Source organism: Oncorhynchus tshawytscha, linkage group LG07 (assembly GCF_018296145.1).
Source record: "Oncorhynchus tshawytscha isolate Ot180627B linkage group LG07, Otsh_v2.0, whole genome shotgun sequence".
NCBI lineage: Eukaryota > Metazoa > Chordata > Actinopteri > Salmoniformes > Salmonidae > Oncorhynchus > Oncorhynchus tshawytscha.
Genome location: NC_056435.1, coordinates 40,121,756 through 40,142,089, shown reverse-complemented (window position 1 = coordinate 40,142,089; position 20,334 = coordinate 40,121,756). Strand labels below are relative to the sequence as shown.

General features: G+C 43.0%; 1 protein-coding gene across 5 annotated transcripts in view; it reads left to right on the top strand.

Moving 5' to 3' along the window:
* LOC112254497 (voltage-gated potassium channel subunit beta-2) overlaps positions 1 to 20,334 on the top strand; it is a 171,076-nt gene that overhangs the window by 140,868 nt on the left and 9,874 nt on the right. For all 5 annotated transcript variants that reach the window (XR_006083731.1, XM_042324400.1, XM_042324398.1 and 2 more), the window contains 10 exons: positions 5,812 to 5,855; positions 6,214 to 6,251; positions 6,580 to 6,659; positions 9,265 to 9,309; positions 12,322 to 12,366; positions 13,330 to 13,373; positions 14,436 to 14,522; positions 16,825 to 16,910; positions 17,858 to 17,978; positions 18,298 to 18,392. Coding sequence is in view for 4 of the 5 variants with exons in the window: in XM_042324400.1 (XP_042180334.1) it covers positions 5,812 to 5,855; positions 6,214 to 6,251; positions 6,580 to 6,659; positions 9,265 to 9,309; positions 12,322 to 12,366; positions 13,330 to 13,373; positions 14,436 to 14,522; positions 16,825 to 16,910; positions 17,858 to 17,978; positions 18,298 to 18,392 (685 nt within the window). In the remaining variant the exon portion in view is untranslated. The remainder of the gene's footprint in view (positions 1 to 5,811; positions 5,856 to 6,213; positions 6,252 to 6,579; positions 6,660 to 9,264; positions 9,310 to 12,321; positions 12,367 to 13,329; positions 13,374 to 14,435; positions 14,523 to 16,824; positions 16,911 to 17,857; positions 17,979 to 18,297; positions 18,393 to 20,334) is intronic.

The window sequence follows — 20,334 nt, the reverse complement described above, 5'->3', positions numbered from 1 at the left end:
ATTAATATGTTTAATTTTAAGAAGTTATTTGGCCACTTTTATTATGATACAAACCTTATTATAACATATAGGCCCATGGGCTAGGCTACATGAGGTGAGCGACTATGATTCTAAAATGTTGCAAAAAAGGCCATTTTTTATTATGCTGGAATAGTCACCCATCAGACTATTCTGGATTTAATATTGTCTTTACATATACTAAATAATATACAGTACCAGTCAAGTTTGGACACACCTACAGTACTCATTCCAGGGTTTTTCTTAATTTTTACTATTTTCTTAATTGTAGAATAATAGTGAAGACTTCACAACTATGAAATAACACATATGGAATGATGTAATAACCAAACCAGTGTTAAACTAATCAAAATATATTTTATATTTGAGATTCTTCAAAGTCGCCACGCTTTGCCTTGATGACAGCTTTGCACACTCTTGGCATTCTCTCAACCAGCTTCATGAGGAATGTTTTTCCAACAGTCTTGAAGGAGTTCCCACATATGCTGAGCACTTGTTGGCTTATTTTCCTTCACTCTGCGGTCCAACTCATCCCAAACCATCTCAATTGAGTTGCGGTCAGGTGATTGTGGAGGCCAGGTCATCTGATGCAGCACCATCACAAAAGTGTGTGTATGTTTGTTTGTTTTGTGTATTGTGTCGGTATGCATGTATGTGTTGTGCGTATGTAGTGTTTGAATTATGTTGACCAAATTTGACACTCATTGACCTCCATACAAAACAATCCCCACTTCCACTGTTTCGCACTGTATTTTTGTATGAACTGATCCAAGTAAACCTTATGGAACAGCAGGGACTGTGAAGCAACACAAACATAGGCACAGACACATGCATACACACACACGATAACATACGCACTATACACACACGTAGATATGTATTTTGGGTTGTAGATATGTGTTAGTGGAGTAGGGGCCTGAGGGCACACAGTGTGCTGTGAGATCTGTTATGAATGTATTGTAATGTTTTTTTAAATTGTATAACTGCCTTAATTTTTCCAGATGCCAGAAAGAGTAGTTGCTCCCTTGGCAGCAGCTAATGGGGATCCATAATAAATACAAATAGAAATATTCAGTATTCCAATGCTCAGTCCACATGGAAAGTGGGCTTTTTTGATCCCCTTGCTGTTTCAGAGCAAAATGAAGGGAATGTTTTGCTCTTAGTCACCACAGCAATTTAGCAAACCTACCATGGCTTCACAAGACACCCACACACTCATAATCCTACACACACACACACACACACACACACACACACACACACACACACACACACACACACACACACACACACACAGCCATGGACACACTCTCATACATAAACATAGTAAGTGCCATAATGTATATTTCAATAATACCTGCTTGCACACAATCATACTCCTACAAAATGACAGACAGACCCCCCCCCACCTACACCTACACTCCTTCTCCCACACCATATATTACATAATTTCATATCCCACATATCTTACTTACCTCAAGGTTCTTTACTCAGTTTTTAGTTGGTATGGTACATTGTGTTTTAAGCATATCCCTTCGGCTTTAAGGATCTCATATTGGGAATGTATTCTTGGTATTGAGAGCTCAGGAAGGAATATATCACCATCGAGAGCATCCTGACTGGTTGCATCACCACCTGGTATGGCAACTGCTCAGCCTCCGAACGCAAGGCACTACAGAGGGTAGTGCATACGGCCCAGTATATCACTGGGGCCAAGTTTCCTGCCATCCAGGACCTCTATACCAGGCAGTGTCAGAGGAAGGCCCTAAAAAATTGTCGAAGACTCCAGCCACCCTTGTCATAGACTGTTCTCTCTGCTACTGCACGGCAAGCGGTACCGGAGCGCCAAGTTTAGATACAAGAGGCTTCTAAACAGCTTCTACCTCCAAGCCATAAGACTCCTGTACATCTAGTCAAGTGGCTATTTGCATTTATTTCTGTGGTGACAAGTGCAGCTCTCGAGGTTGTAGCCTAGCGTTGCCTCTAAAGTCTTCCCCTGTGGTTCACTGTTCAAAACATGTTGGCCATGTGCTTGCATAATGTTGACGTGCCAAATTTGAATGATAAACGACCTGCCATGCACAGTAACGTACCCAAAAAGATGGAGAAAATAAATATGCCTTTTGAGCCACTGAAGACTGAGCCAGTCATTGTGGTTTTATAACACTAGAAAAGGCCTTTACTTCCTGCAGGTTTCTCCAGTGTGTTCTCCATCTTTTACCTGTAACCTCTTAGACCGAAAGGTAAAAGCAAACACCAAAGCTGTGTACTGTCTGTCTGTCAGCGGTGGATTCTGTCTGAACGGTTAAGAGGTACAACGTGGAGTCTGTCTGATTGGTTAAGAGGTCCCACGTGGAGTCTGTCTGATTGGTTGGGGTCCCACGTGGAGTCTGTCTGATTGGTTAAGAGGTACCACGTTTTCTCTGGGGACTGGGATTTACTGTGGTGTCGAGCTGGAGTCGAAGCTTGTGATTGGCTCTAGGGGATTGATGTGCAGGCCTGGGCGTCTTGGTGTGAACTGCGACATTCCACAGGAGTTCATGCGAGGCCAGATTTAGACCCTCTTCCCCTGTCAGCATTCCTGTGACATCTCTATCCACTGATGCACACGCACACACACACACGTGCACACGCACACGCACAGGCACCTGATCATACTGGTGGGCGTCTGTGTGCTCCTCTCCACCTACATCCAGAGGATACAGAGAGAAACATACTGTCATAGGTGTTACAAATAGGGTTGGGCAGTATGCCGTACATACTGTATACCGGGGTATTTGGAAAGATACACGGCATGATTTTCATATACCGTCAATAAGGTTGCTTTGAAGTTTTTGAATACTAGGGCTGACCACATTTAGTCGACTGGTTGGTTGTTTGGTCGATAGGCTGTTGGTCGATCGAGATTTCTTTAGTCGAGCAGTAGCAAATAAATAAATAATAATAATAAACATGGTGCACAAGACACGTCTGATTGGCTCCTGTCTGAGTGGACTGATCCATTGTGGAGGCCGTGGGGATGGCACAGCCCATCAGTCTAAGATATGCTACTGAAATTGTATATGGTTTTATTATGTAAGAACAATGGTGCAACACAAATAAAAATTACAATATTCTATAACAAATGCGTTTTCTCCTGTTGGTTCTGAAACACATCAGTGCGCTGTTGAATTGGCACCTTGTCCTAGACCATGTTGCTATGTGCATAATAGCAACGTTAACCAGCATATTGGTGTTGAGAACAATGCGGCGGAGGCAGCAGAATGAGGAAACGGGAAAACAGCCCTTGCCTTATTGTCTAAGAAAAGTGTTGAGAGAGGAAACCAACTTAATTAGGTCTATAATCAATAGCTTAACTGGCTTTATAAATCATCCATATATACAGTGCATTCAGAAAGTATTCAGACCCTTTGACTTTTTCCAAATGTTGTTACCTTACAGCCTTATTCTAAAATGGATTAAATTGTATTTTTCCCTCAACAATCTACACACAACACCCCATAATGACAAGGCAAAAACGATTATAGCCTTGAGTCTTATTTGGTATGATGCTACATGCTTGGCACATCTGAATTTGGATTTTCTCCCATTCTTCTCTGCAGATCCTCTCAACCTCTATCAGGTTGGATGGGGAGTGTCTCTGCACAGCTATTTCCAGTTCTCTCCAGAGATGTTCGATCGGGTTCTAGTCCGGGCTCTGGCTGGGCCACCCAATGACATTCAGAGACTTGTCCTGAAGCCACTCCTGCGTTGTCTTGGCTGTGTGCTTATGGTCATTGTCCTGTTGGAAAGTAAACCTTCGCCCCAGTCTGAGGTCCTGAATGCTCTGGAGCAGGTTTTCATCAAGGATCTCTCTGTAGTTTGCTCCATTCATCATCTTTCCCTCGATCCTGACTAGTCTCCCAGTCCCTGCCGCTGAAAAACATCCCCAAAGCATGATTCAGCCACCACCATGTTTCACTGTAGGGATGGTGCCAGGTTTCCTCCAGACGTGACGCTTGGCATTCGGGCCAAAGAGTTCAATCTTCATTAGACCAGAGAATCTTGTTTCTCTGAGAGTCCTTTAGGTGCCTTTCGGCAAACTGCAAGTGAACTGCCATGTGCCTTTTACAGAGGTGTGGCTTCCGTCTGGCCACTCTACCATAAAGGCCTGATAGGTGGAGCGCTGCAGAGATGGTTGTGTCCTTCTGGAAGGTTGCCCCATCTCCACAGAGGAACTCTGAAGCTCTGTCAGAGTGACCATCAGTTTCTTGGTCACCTCCCTGACCAAGGCCCTTCTCCCCCAATTGCTCAGTTTGGCCGGGCGGCCAGCTCTAGTAAGAGTCTTGGTGGTTCCAAACTTCTTCCATTTAAGAATGATGGAGGCCACTGTGTTCTTGTGAACCTTCAATACTGCAGAAATGTTTTGTTACCCTTCCCCAGATCTGTGCCTCAACACAATCCTGTCTCGGGGCTCTGGACTATTCCTTTGACCTCGTGGCTTGATTTTTACTCTGACGTGCACTGTCAACAGTGGGACCTTATATAGACAGGTGGGTGCCTTTCCAAATCATGTCCAATCAATTGAATTTACCACAGGTGGACTACAATCAAGTTGTAGAAACATCTCAAGGATGATCAATGGAAACAGGATGCACCTGAGTTCAATTTCGGGTCTGAACACTTATGTTATTAAGGTATTTCTGTTTTTAAATGTTAATAAATTTGCAAACATTTTTAAAATCAATTTTAGAATAAAACTGTAACGTATGTAACTGTACTTTACGTAACCTGTAACCTATGGAAATCTCCAGATGGAGCATGAAGCGTGGCATATTGCTGAATGGCACCAACAAAATCACTAGGGATCATGGTGAAAGTAGCCGTATCTAGCTAAGGATCATGGTCGATGTAGTCGTTTTCATCCTGCCCGAGAGACTCAACCGGGAGCCTCCTCGTAGCTTGCCGGCCGTGATTGGTTTGTGTCAGCACGTGGTCCTGACGAGAAATGCAGTAGTCAGAATGGATCACTATGTCATTCAAATATCTCGATTTCAACTTTAAAATAATTCACTGTGGGGATCCAACTTGATCATAATAAACACATTTTAGAGCACAAAACGGCTGTCTAAAAAAACTGTTTGGCCATTCTGGTGATTGTAATTTACTTGGGCTTTCTAGGACAGACCAGGCTTTTGACACTTTTGGTTGCTACGCAGTAGCCGACCAGCAGACCTCATGACTTCACGCTCCAGACCGGACACTGGGCCTTGGTGGACACGTGCTGCTCTTCCTTCGGACAAGCATGCATCACAACTGTTCACTTGCTCAATTTCTCTCATAGTAAATGTCCACTCACTGAAAATGGCTACTGGCTATACTTTTATAACTTGATGAGCTGGATTTGCCTGTCTTTGGAATTAGTTTGTAGTTTGTTAACTTAAAGCGTCCAGGAGAATTCACTTTTACTTGTGGTAATTTTGTTAACATTCTGGTAATGAACACACAATGGACTTTTAAAAAAACACCAACAATTTTTTTTTTGCGCCCCCTTGTATGCTGGTAATTCCATAAATCCCAGAATGGCAGAAAATTGTGAAAGTACGGAAATTAGGATACCACCCAAGCCTAGTTACAACCTTCCAGTGACTCTCACAGTGAGTCAGTGTCCGTATACCCAACACCGAGACATTTATTCACATGAAGTGTGGAACTACTTGAAACAAAGCTTGACTATCTCAAACCTACAGCACTAAAAAGCACAGCGCCATTATCAACACAATATTAATGCTAATGTATTCTGTGTTTTGACAGAAACCTTGGGAAGTCTGGCCTGAGGGTGTCCTGCCTTGGACTAGGTGAGTGAGAGAAGGGATTTGGGGCTAGGTGAGGGGCTGGGAGATACAACTGTGTTAGAGGTGACTTCACCAGTAAGACAAAGTGAGCCACAGAGGGAATTTATTTCACACCAAAGGTGTTTTTCTAAGGCATTTTTCTAGACGTGGGAGAGTGAGGATATGCCAGAAATACCAGCTGAGACCTTCTCTATCTGTTAACTAACACTGTTGCTTTGGTTAACTGTACCAAAGCCACATCTCTCAAAACTATAATTAAGAAGCTACGGTAATCAGCAACACTGCTTCTTCACCACCACTCTCCCTATATATCACTAATCTGATAGACTACTAACACAGTCTCCTTGTCATCTCTCTGCAGGAACATGGGTGACGTTTGGTGGACAGATAACAGACGAGGTGAGAGCAGATGGATTGTGTTATGCTGTTATTCCACTTCTCTGTCAGTCAACACTCCCCAGTTTCACAACTCCCTACATGCTCCTAGAGCCCACTGCTGCTCGGGAAGAATAGTTCTGCTGACGCTGCATTGCCACGTAGAATAGCTAGAAAACCAACAAATGTGCCATATGAATGAACAATTATATGAACCATGAACGCACTGGCGTGTGCGCTTACAGCATCATGCATGCGGATAGGTTTTGATAATCGATCTCAGTGATGTCTCAACCCCCTCCCCTTCCTCCTCTCTCTTTCCTTTCCCTCACACCACCTCTTCGGCCAATAGATGGCCGAGCAGCTTGTGTGCCTGGCCTACGAGAACGGCATCAATCTGTTTGACACAGCAGAGGTCTACGCTGCAGGGAAGTGAGTATCATCCAGACTGTCCACATCACATCTTCATCCATACATGACTTAGTTATTGTTGACCACCCAGTCCCAGTATCACACCATACACAGCCACATAGCCAAACAAGCATAGGCTAACATTTACTTTAGGGTCTTTGAACCAGCGCTGACTTAACACTAACAGATCATTATGAGTGTGTTTAGGTAGGGACTCGTCTAAGGGATGTGGTGTACACTGGCATCTAGTACCAATGAGGCTGTTGCTGGTCTACAGTCTCTCCAGTGTGGTTGTGATGATTTCACCTAGGGCACGTGGAGGGAGTCTCCCTGGCCATCACACATCTTTGGAGATCTCATTCAATTGGATTAAACCTCTGGTTCATTAGATCTGAGGCCCCCGAGGCTCAGAGGAAAAACACACAGATACACTTACCCTGAGTCTGCGCCCCTGCTGCCTCACACATAGGTACGTGGCAGGCATGTTAGCAAGTACAAGGTCATGCAATTTAATTCATGACGTGCCATGGACAGGGGGACCAGGTAAAGCCTGCAAAACTGTTTCCATAAACATGAGTGATTACTGGCTCTCCTGAGCGAGATACACCTCACCTGAGGGAGATACACCTCATTTGTAACGCTCATTATACTAAGCTTTAATGGTATTTTTGATGTAAGGTCAGGGTTAATTATCCATGATAGCTTGAATACCAGTTGAACCCAAACGCTGATATTTTGCCAATACTACATTTAGCAGACGTTTTTATCCAAAGCAACTTAGTCATGCATGCGTCCATTTTTTACGTATGGGTGGTCCCGGAAATCAAACCCACTATCCGTTACAAGAACCACGCTCTACCAACTGAGCTACATAGAACAATACACACCTTTTATAGGGCTTTATAAACCATGACATCTCTTCTGATAGCTGTGTACACCCTCCTGGATTCATGAATCTTTGTTGTTATTTAGGATTAACTGAAATAATCTGAGGGATTATCCTTTTCCAACAGTACCTCAGATTAACAGCCTACAACTCCTCTCTAAACGCTCCCCAAGGAAATACTGGGCTCTCATTGTGGCAATGTGTTGGGCATATTTCCCAAGGTGTTAATATTGTGTAAAAGACTCATGTAAAATACTGAAGAGAGAAAATAAAAGACAAAGAAATGTTATTTCAATGTTTCCCAATTCCACAACAGCCACTGCATGAATTGTTGATAGCTTTATCATGTGTGCTGTGTATTTGTGGCCTGGCGCTATGAACAAGTCACTGAAGCATATTGCCAGGGGCACACGGTACAGTACAACGATTGACAGCTAGTTTATGCCACTGTCTAGCAGCGTAGACCAACACATGCTTACAAACATACTGTAGTGTGAGTTTAACACAAATTCCATGGCTTTAACAACCCACTCCTTCACACTCACCATCAACAAACATTGGTATTGCTGGCTAATTAAATCAATGTCCACTCTCTGTGGCTCTGATGCACATAATTGTCTAAAGTCAATGTAAAGTGCAGGGGATGGAAATTCCGCAGTGGAAAACATTCATCTGAGATGGAAAGAAGAATGTGAAATTTATAAAGAAGACATAGACACCACCACCGTTGATACAATGTAGCAGTCAGAGGCTTTACCTCGATTAGGAATCTACTCTACCATCTGCTTTGTCTCTAAAACACACTTTTTATAGGAGCTGAGTACTGTATAGTATGTCACACATTTGCATTTGTCATTTAGCAGGCACTGTTTTTGAAAGTGATTTTCATGAGCAATTAGGGTTAAGTGTTTAAGGTCACATCAACAGATGTTTCACCTAGTCTGCTCAGGGATTTGAACCAGCAACCTTTCGGTTACTGGCCCAACGATCTTAAGCGCTAGGCTACACGCACGCACACAGACAGACAGAGAGCCAGATCCTCTCTTGGGAGCGGAGCACTCTATTCATGGAGAAGACATTGGTCTCCAGGGGGGGAAGAGATGCAAACATCTGGCATCAGCCAGAAATGTCCCTTCTCTCCCTCTGCTCTCCCTCTGCTCAAACCAGCAGTCTGCACGCACAGGCAGAGAGACATCTGATGGGGAGATGGGAGGCATAAGAGAAAGTGAAGCAGAGAAGGCACAGAGACAGAGGTGGCAGATCAGTCCCTTTGTGCGTGCTGTACAGTATACCGAGGTCACACTACAGGAAAACATGTCATTTGTTAGCCATGCAGCGAGGTGCTCTCTTCCTCCCAGTGACAGGAGTTATCCCAGCCCTAATGGGCTCCACGTTGGGCCGAATTAGCACCCCTACTGCTGCTAATGAAAGACTGATAGGGAGCCTGTTACACACCAGCCATAGGCCTTCCAGCCTGCACCCTGCCAGGCAGCCCATTCACATTGCCATCTCTCTGAGTTGAACTCCACACGCTGCATGAGGGCTTTATTACGAGTCTATAAAGACACTGGAAGTGTTGTTCAGGGTTAGCACCACACATTTCTGATGTCTTCCTTTTCAATGGCTGTTCTGTTTGTTTTCTTTTGCATCATGGTATGTCTAGTTGTTGGTTGACTATACTGTTGGTTGACTGATTATCTAATATCCCTTCTCTCTCTCTCTCTCTCTCTCTCCCCCCAGGGCTGAGGTGGTGCTGGGGAACGTCATAAAGAAGAAAGGATGGAGGTACTCTCATAACGAGACATGTTTTCATAACTCCTCTACCTTATTGGAGGAGAAGGGAGCAGTGTGGTGTGTTGTGTACCAGCAGACGGGCAGAGAGAGAGAGATACAATATTAATGGAGTCAGGCAGAGAGAGAGAGATACAATATTAATGGAGTCAGGCAGAGAGAGAGAGAGAGATACAATATTAATGGAGTCAGGCAGAGAGAGAGAGAGAGATACAATATTAATGGAGTCAGGCAGAGAGAGAGAGAGAGATACAATATTAATGGAGTCAGGCAGAGAGAGAGAGAGAGATACAATATTAATGGAGTCAGGGCAGAGAGAGAGAGGGTTACAATATTAATGGAGTCAGGCAGACGGGCAGAGAGAGAGGGATACAATATTATTGGAGTCAGGCAGACTGGCAGAGAGAGAGAGAGAGAGATACAATATTACAGAGATGTATGCAGAGATCTCAATACAGAGATACATTTCAACATACCAATGGATCAGGCAGGCTTGAATCAGTCAGAGAGCCCATTGCAATATTAATGGAGTCTGGGCAGACTGGCAGAAGACTTCAGAAAATGGGACAAACAATATTATTGAGACTCAGGCAGGCAGAATGCAAAAATATCCTCCGAGAGAACACCAAATAATGCATGCAGAGCAGATACAATATTATCAAAATCCAGAAAAGAGCTGTTAAATGGCCATCACCTACAGTCCTGGAGAAGAGTCCCCTAAGGGTCCTGGGGCTCTGTTCACAAACACAAACACACACTACAGAGCAGACTGGCAGAGAGAGAGAGAGGGATACAATATTAATGGAGTCAGGCAGGCGTGCAGAGAGACATATTTCACAGATTACACAGAGCCACAGGAAAACAAATCACAATTTTGAAAAACTCCCATATCTACTGGGTGAAATTCCACAGTGAGATACAATATTTGTTGGAGTCAGGCAGGCGTGCAGAGAGAGAGAGTTAGAACAGTATATATATATAATATGACAGAATGTCTTTACTGAGAGTGATACAATATTAATGGAGTCAGGCAGACGGGCAGAGCCCTTGAATTGAGAGAAAGAGACAATATTAATGGGGTCGGGCAGGCGTGCATAGAGCGAGAGGGATACAATATTATTGGAGTCAGGCAGACAGACAGAGAGAGAGGGATACAATATTAATGGAGTCAGGCAGAGAGAGAGAGAGATGCAATATTAATGGAGTCATCCAGACAGGCAGAGAGAAAGATACAATATTAATGGAGTGTCCCTCCTCAAAGCTACTGAATAATGGAATGAATGTCTCCTGTACTCTTACCTCATCATCTGTGTGTGTGTGTACTGTACTCTTTCACCTCGTCAGCTGTGTGTGTGTGTACTGTATTCTTTCACCCCGTCAGCTGTGTGTGTACTGTACTCTTTTACCTCATCAGCTGTGTGTGTGTACTGTATTCTTTCACCTCGTCAGCTGTGTGTGTGTACTGTACTCTTTTACCTCATCAGCTGTGTGTGTGTGTACTGTACTCTTTTACCTCGTCAGCTGTGTGTATGTACTGTACTCTTTCACCTCGTCAGCTGTGTGTGTGTGTACTGTATTCTTTCACCCCGTCAGCTGTGTGTGTACTGTACTCTTTTACCTCATCAGCTGTGTGTGTGTGTACTGTACTCTTTTACCTCATCAGCTGTGTGTATGTACTGTACTCTTTCACCTCGTCAGCTGTGTGTGTGTGTACTGTATTCTTTCACCCCGTCAGCTGTGTGTGTACTGTACTCTTTTACCTCATCAGCTGTGTGTGTGTGTACTGTACTCTTTTACCTCATCAGCTGTGTGTATGTACTGTACTCTTTCACCTCGTCAGCTGTGTGTGTGTGTACTGTATTCTTTCACCCCGTCAGCTGTGTGTGTACTGTACTCTTTTACCTCATCAGCTGTGTGTGTGTGTACTGTACTCTTTTACCTCATCAGCTGTGTGTATGTACTGTACTCTTTCACCTCGTCAGCTGTGTGTGTGTGTACTGTATTCTTTCACCTCGTCAGCTGTGTGTGTGTGTACTGTTTTACCTCATCAGCTTTCACCTTTTACCTCAGCTGTGTGTATGTACTGTACTCTTTCACCTCGTCAGCTGTGTGTGTGTGTACTGTATTCTTTCACCCCTTTCACCCCGTCAGCTGTGTGTGTACTGTACTCTTTTACCTCATCAGCTGTGTGTGTGTGTACTGTACTCTTTTACCTCATCAGCTGTGTGTATGTACTGTACTCTTTCACCTCATCAGCTGTGTGTGTGTGTACTGTATTCTTTCACCCCATCAGCTGTGTGTGTACTGTACTCTTTTACCTCATCAGCTGTGTGTGTGTACTGTATTCTTTCACCTCGTCAGCTGTGTGTGTGTACTGTACTCTTTTACCTCATCAGCTGTGTGTATGTACTGTACTCTTTCACCTCGTCAGCTGTGTGTGTGTACTGTACTCTTTTACCTCATCAGCTGTGTGTATGTACTGTACTCTTTCACCTCGTCAGCTGTGTGTGTGTACTGTACTCTTTTACCTCATCAGCTGTGTGTGCACTGTACTCTTTTACCTCATCAGCTGTATGTGTGTACTGTACTCTTTCACCTCGTCAGCTGTGTGTGGGTACTGTACTCTTTCACCTCGTCAGCTGTGTGTGTGTACTGTACTTGTAAAGTGGTGTGAGGGTCACTGGTCTGACCCTGGTCCAGGTCATGTTTACTGGCCCAAGGCAGTGTTGTATCTCCTTTGTGTGTGTGTGTGTGTGGTGTGTATGAACCTAAAGGGTGTGTTACTAGGCGCCTTAGTCATCCTGCCAGTCACGACATATAAGACTTAATGCACGCAAGCCCTCACCTCTAGATACCGTCACACATTCTTCCAGCCCGGCCCTCTGCCCTCTCTGTCATCCAGAGCACCTAGAACACTCTCTTTGTGCTTCATTGTCTGTGTACGTCCTGTGTACAGAGGGTCTCACATGTAAGTTGTAATGGGTTTTCTCCCCCATCTCTTTGTAGACGTTCCAGTTTGGTGATCACAACCAAGATCTTCTGGGGCGGAAAGTATGTTGACTCTTCTCTGGGTGTCTTTGTGTCCTAATGAGAGATATGCTGCTGTGTGTATTTTGTCTGGAGTTGTGACTGACTGGTGCTGTAATGGGGTATCTATCTAATGGAATAGTAATGGAGTATCTATCTAATGGAGTAGTAATGGAGAATATATCTAATGGAGTAGTAATGGAGTATCTATCTAATGGAGTAGTAATGGAGTATCTATGTAATGGAGTATCTATCTAATAGAGTAGTAATGGACTATCTATCTAATGGAGTAGTAATGGAGTATCTATCTAATGGAGTAGTAATGGAGTATCTATCTATTGGAGTAGTAATGGAGTATCTATCTAATGGAGTAGTAATGGAGTATCTATCTAATGGAGTAGTAATGGAGTATCTATCTAATAGAGTAGTAATGGACTATCTATCTAATGGAGTAGTAATGGAGTATCTATCTAATGGAGTAGTAATGGAGTATCTATCTAATGGAGTAGTAATGGAGTATCTATCTAATGGAGTAGTAATGGAGTATCTATCTAATGGAGTAGTAATGGAGTATCTATCTAATGGAGTAGTAATGGAGTATCTATCTAATGGAGTAGTAATGGAGTATCTATCTAATGGAGTAGTAATGGAGTATCTATCTAATAGAGTAGTAATGGAGTATCTATCTGTTGGATTAGTAATGGAGTATCTATCTAATGGAGTAGTAATGGAGTATCTATCTAATAGAGTAGTAATGGAGTATATATCTATTGGATTAGTAATGGAGTATCTATCTAATGCCCTCTGGTTAATGTGATCATGTGTAATCCACACTGAATCTATATAATGGGCTTTTAGTCAAGCTGAAATGTATATCATGTGATGTTGTTACTGCGATGGACTAAATGATAAAGAGAGAGAGAGATTACATGATGGAAAGACAGCAACTGCTATAATTCAACTGTGGAATGTGTTTTTCACCCATAGAGCAGAGACTGAGAGAGGCTTGTCCCGAAAACACATTATAGAAGGTAAGTAAGCTGCAGACGGACACACGGACAGACAATTTGCTCATTCATCCCCCTCCTCTCCCCTGTAACTATTCCCCAGGTCGTTGCTGCAAATGAGAATGTGTTCTCAGTCAACTTACCTGGTAAAATAACGGATAAATAAATAAAAAGATCACACAGATCATGACATTGCCACAAAGTCAACATGTGGATGGTAGAGTGGTTACAGAGAGAGATAAAGGCTCCCAATTTCAGCCCCTCTGCAGCTAATGACCTGGTTCTGTGTGTTAGTGCATGAGTGTGTTTGTGTTGTACATTTGTGTCCTGGCACTATGAACAAGTTACTGAAGCATATTGCCAGGGGCACACGGTACAGTACAACGATTGACAGCTAGTTTACTGTCTAGCAGCGTAGACCAACACATGCTTACAAACATACTGTAGTGTGAGTTTAACACAAATTCCATGGTTTTAACAACCCACTTCTTCACACTCACCATCAACAAACATTGGTATTGCTGGCTAATTAAATCCATGTCCACTCTCTGTGGCTCTGATGCACATAATTGTCTAAAGTCAATGTAAAGTGCAGGGGATGGAAATTCCGCAGTGGAAAACATTCATCTGAGATGGAAAGAAGAATGTGAAATCTATAAAGAAGACATAGACACCACCACCGTTGATACAATGTAGCAGTCAGAGGCTTAACCTCGATTAGGAATCTACTCTACCATCTGCTTTGTCTCTGAAAACACTCTTTTTATAGGAGCTGAGTACTGTTTCGTATGTCACACAGATCAAAGACAGGACAAGAACTTTAAATGTTGATTGTCAATCAAACAAAATACATCCTAATTAGTAGCTTTGGCTCCAGGGAGAAGACTCTGTTTTGATAATTGAGAGTTTGGGACTCTCTTGGGGGTTTGGAGTTGTGTCTGTAGAGGAAGAAACACCTTATTACAATCACTTTTATATTATATTGAGCACTACCTCACAATAGCATAATCAATGCGATATGGCTGCAATCATTTCCCTGAACAATAGCAGTGTGTGGAACTGTGGCCGTGATGCATGTCGTTGTAGGTTTAAAGGCCTCACTGGAGAGACTGCAGCTAGAGTATGTGGATGTGGTGTTTGCAAACAGACCGGACCCCAACACTCCCATGGAAGGTAAGGAGGAACATCTTGGTCCTCTTCTGTCACTGGCTTCTGCTGTCTCTTCTCTATTCCCCTGCTTTCTATTCCCCTGATTTCTATTACCCTGATTTCTATTCCTCTGCTTTCTGTTCCCCTGATTTCTATTCCTCTGCTTTCTATTCCCCTGATTTCTATTCCTCTGCTTTCTGTTCCCCTGATTTCTATTCCCCTGATTTCTATTCCTCTGCTTTCTATTCCACCGATTTCTATTCCCCTGATTTCTATTCCCCTGATTTCTATTCCTCTGATTTCTATTCCCCTGATTTCTATTCCTCTGCTTTCTATTCCACTGATTTCTATTCCCCTGATTTCTATTCCTCTGATTTCTATTCCCCTGATTTCTATTCCCCCGCTTTCAATTCCCCTGATTTCTATTCCACTGATTTCTATTCTACCGATTTCTATTCCCCTGATATCTATTCCCCTGATTTCTATTCCTCTGCTTTCTATTCCTCTGCTTTCAATTCCCCTGCTTTCTATTCCCCTGATTTCTATTCCCCTGATTTCTCCTCCCCTGCTATGTTCTCTCCATCCCAGAAGCTCACATTCTGGGATGCTGTAGGTCGTCTGAGCATTCTCTGACATGCCTATGTCCACCCTAACTCACTGGGCTATATACAGTGATCTCCAAAATGACTGGCACCCCTGACTGGCAATGCACAAACAATACTTAAAAAATATAAACAATATCATCATAGAGAGAAACTGAAAATACCAACATGTGAGAAATACTGTACTTTATTAATGTTTCAATGGAACCCACCAACATCATACAATTATTTAATACAAAAATTAATTTCACCAAAATCAAGGTTTCATAATTATTGACATTTATTTAGTACTTAGTGCCACCACCTCTGGCAAGGATAACAGCATGGAGTCTTTTCCTGTAATATTTGACAAAGTTAAGGAACACATTGCTTGATACGGTGGAATTCCACAATCTTAACCAGTGCCTCTGGACCTCTGGAATTAAAACAGCCCCAAAACATCACTGACCCACCACCATATTTCACCGTGGGTATGAGGTACCTCTCCTTGTATGCATCTCTGTTTCGACGCAAAACATGCCAATGCTGTATCTGACCAAAAGGTTCAATTTTGGTCTCATCTGACCAGAGCACCTTCTTCCGGTCATAAATTAAATGACGCTTGGCAAACTCCAAGCGCTTGCATCTGTGTCTTGGGGTCAGAAAGGGCTTTCATCTGGCAACCCTTCCAAAGAGCATGTGGTTGTGGAAGTGGTGTCTGATGGTGCTTTTTGAAACCCGGTGACCCCAAGATGCCACCAAGGCCTGCAATTCTTTACAGTGATTCTTGGGGATTTTGTTTCTTCTCTCACCATCCTCCTCCCTATCCTGGGGGCAAAATGCATTTGCATCTTCTACACGTGAGGTTTTCAACTGTTCCATATCTTTTAAATGTTTTAATAATTGCCCTGACAGTGCTCAGTGGTATATTCAATTGTTTGTGGATCTTCTTGTAGCCATTACCAAATTTATGAAGGTCTCTTTTGAACAGCCAGTTCTTTAATCTTCATGGTGTTGGATGACAAAGGGATATTGAATGTGTGTTACCTCATTTTTATACCCTAGTGAAACAGGAGGTGATGTAATGGGTCGATATAGTTCCTTAAGACTTAGATAAACTTAAATAGGTGGAATTGAATTCCTTGTTTAATTTTGGTAGATGTTATTTACAATAATCTTTAAGGGTGCCATTAATTGTGAAACCTTGATTTGGAGGACATTGATTTTTTTATTGAATCAGTAAATAATTTTGGTGAGTTCCATTGAAACATTAATAAAGTACAGTACTTCTCACGTGTTGGTATTTTGAGATTATCTCAATAATGATATTGTTTATATTTTTTAAAAATTGTTTGTGCGTTGCCAGTCACTTTGGAGACCACTGAAGTTCACCTCACCCCATTCTTCCTCACTGGCAGCAGTCGAACACCCGAGGTAGCGTTAAGTAAAAGTGAAACACTTCTTGAGCTAAAAACCTCAAGTTGAATATTGTCATTCTGTATTCATCTGATGTCCTGTATGGGCCATGCTACAGTAGGAAGGCTATGATACAACATACTCAGACTGTACCTGTTACAGTTACTCTGCAGAGAGAGAGACAGAGAGAGACTCTCTTATGAATCCTTATTTTGCACTCTCATCCTCATTCTGTTTGCATTTTCTCTCTTAGTTGCTCACAGGCTCAAACACAACATTGGTCTCTCCACTCATTGTAGTGTGTGTGTGTTTCTTTCTTTGATTGGCAGAGACGGTGCGGGCGATGACCCATGTGATCAACCAGGGCATGGCCATGTACTGGGGCACGTCCCGCTGGAGCCCCATGGAGATCATGGTGAGACGGGCTGAAAGTAAGCCAGTACAGAGTACCGGCAAAATAAAGAAAAATGTGCCTATCACAATAATTAAAACAAAGATGTCAAGAGAACTGTAGGATATTTCCCCATCATTTATCATTACCGCCTGTCAGCAGCATGAGAAATTAGCCAGCAGACTTGAACACAAACATTTTGCAGAGGCAGAAGTGACTGGGAAATGGTAACAGGGATAACTAGTCAGTTGCACAACTGAATGCACTCAACCCGAAATGTTGAATGCATCAGAGAGGTGCGGGGGGGCTGCCTTAATCGACGACCACTTCATCGGGGACCGAGACGTGGCTAGACAGCTGTGGACGCATCAATTCAGGCTGCTACAAGTGTGCCTAATAACAATCGAATGTCATTGTACTTTCTGTGTTTTAATAGACGTGTCTTTCAATTGGTCAAATGGCGGGTGCACTGTTTAGATGCTGGAATTATTTTAGTGGACAAACCTGCACAGGTAGCCTACTTTTTAAAGTGATTTGTTTGACAATCGGATGAAAACATGCCTGTTTGTGTTCATGCCACATGAAAAGATAATAAATGCATTTTTACAGTTAAATAACATTTATTTGTGGACTGGCGCTATGAACACGTCTTTACTGTTAGGCCCATACATGTTTTTAGTGCATGTGCACATGGGAGGTCCTGTACCAGGAAGAAATGTAATCTACTTTCAACTCTGGGTGAGATGCACACACACACAGCCTCTTCTCCTTCCGGTCATCAGTCTCACCACGGACAATGGCATGCCACCACTGTAATGTCTCACTGACTGTGCTAGACTCTGACAGACTCTGACCATGACTTTCACAGTATTGATTGATGGGCATCACAACCTTCTCCTGCTTTGATTAGCCGGTGGCCACCGTACAGTACTCTTCAGGCTGACGGCTGCTGTTCCCTGTGTGTCCTGTAGGAGGCGTACTCTGTGGCGCGGCAGTTCAACCAGATCCCTCCCATCTGTGAGCAGGCTGAGTATCACATGTTCCAGAGGGAGAAGGTAGAGGTGCAGCTGCCAGAGCTCTTCCATAAGATAGGTGAGTGGAGCTGGTCTGGACAGACTGATACAACACAACAGTATTTCATACACAGGGATAGCTATTCAATGACTATTATTATAGTTGTAATATATCATTCTATGATTGCCTAGATATAAGTATGCTGCAGCTTACAAAGGTTTCTGTGGCAATGTTATGCTTTTAAATACAGTAAATACTTAGCCTTACAAAGAAGAGGGAAGAGGACAGCAGCACCCAGGGATGGATGCTCTCCTCGTCAGGCTAGACAGAACAGAATGTCAATACTGAGTGGTGGTGGTGATGGGGACAGGCTGACCCCATGTTCCCATGTTCTCAGGTGTGGGGGCGATGACATGGTCACCACTGGCCTGTGGGATCATCTCAGGGAAATACGACAGCGGGGTACCACCTTACTCCCGCGCTTCTCTTAAGGTAGTGTTACCCCCACCCCTCTCCTGGGACTCTGTTCACCTCTCTGCTTTCTCCTTTGGTCTCAGCTCGTATGTCATGTCAGCCCCTCTTCTCCCCCAGCTCTCTTCTTATCCTGGCTCGTTCCTGTCCTAACAGATGTTTTCTGTGTCTCTCAGGTTCTAGAACTTGGTGTCTCCTAGATGTTTGTTTTTGAGTGCCCTGTGACAGCATACACTGTGTACCAACTCTGTGGACCAGCTCTGTGTACCAATTCGACCATGACACCCAATGTCAGGTTGTGTCAACTCAAGCAGCTTATCTCACATTTTCACACACACAGAGGCACATGCATGCACACACGCACATACACAGATATTCATCAGATCCACGTACTGCATCACAAATTCTGAAACTAGGGCATAATCTTCCCTGTTGTCACGGTGGCATACAGGATTGCTGTAGGTGCTCTGAGCGTTCTCTGTGGCCCTAACCAATGTTCCCTCTAATTTGTTTCGGCATGGAGCAAATTTCAGGTCTGCTGAGCGCAAACTTGAAAGCTGTGAAAATTCTTCCAGCGTGAGTTTACTGTGAACACTGAGGCTGTAACAACTTTAAGTTACAGTTTCAGACAGTGGTCAAGAAGACTACTGTGGCTACTTGATCATAATGTAATGCATTCCATCAAAAACAATGGAGAAAATGCATCCCATAACATTTTAACATGGAAATAGCTATTCTATCATTCAGACTACAGTAGCAGCCAATGTGTGGTGTTCAATGTAGGTCTACATTCTATGACACTTTTGAAAAACATGCAGGGCTTGACATTAACCTGTTTATCCACTTGTCCTTCAGACAAGGAGGTGACTGAAAATGTTGTTGTGTTTGTTTGATTGCAGAAACCACTTTACAAAATGAAATGCATTATTATTCCCATACCATTATTACAGAGAATCAGACAAATGATGCTTCCCGCTGCCTATTGGCTACTTAGCTTATTCCTGACTGTCTCAAAATACAGCACTGCCCTTTTAAGACAAAAACAGCTCTTTACCTGACTTGCTTTTCAAAGATGTCTAGAAATGCACGTTTTGTGCTCTTGTAGGAAGCAACCACTCCCCCATTGCTGACTACAGTACAACTGGGCTAATAACTCATTAACTAGCAAAGGATATGAACTAAATGTGCACATGTGGCTCCATGCAGCTCTCAAAACAAGCACATCTATCTACTCATGACCACAGCTCTAAACACAGTCCAGTTCAAAGTAAATTGCACTTATCCATATATGGCAATGGTCTATTTGCATATACAGTGCATTCGGAAAGTATTCAGTCCCCTTGACTTTTTCCACATTTTGTTACGTTACAGCCTTGTTCTAAAATGTATTACAAAAAAATGTAGTCATCAATCTACACACAATACCCCGTAATGACAAAGAAAAAACAGGTTTTTAGAGAAAAAAAATGAAAATGTATTAAAAATAAAAAACTGAAATACCTTATTTATATTAGTTTTCAGACCCTTTGCTATAAGACTCGAAATTGAGCTCAGGTGCATCCTGTTTTCGTTGATCATCCTTGAGATGTTTCTACAACTTGATTGTAGTCCACCTGTGGTAAATTCAATTTATTGGACATGATTTGGAAAGGCACACACCTGTCTATATAAGGTCCAACCGTTGACAGTGCATGTCAGAGCAAATACCAAGCCATGAGGTTGAAGGAATTGTTCGTAGAGCTCCGAAACAGGATTGTGTTGAGGCACAGATCTGGGGAAGAAACCAAAACCTTTCTGCAGCATTGAAGGTCCCCAAGAACACAGTGTCCTCCATCATTCTTAAATGTAAGAAGTTTAGAACCACCAACTCTTCCTAGAGCACCTCTGGAGAGACCTGAAAATAACTGTTCAGCGACGCTCCCCATCCAACCTGACAGCTTGAGAGGATCTGCAGAGAAGAATG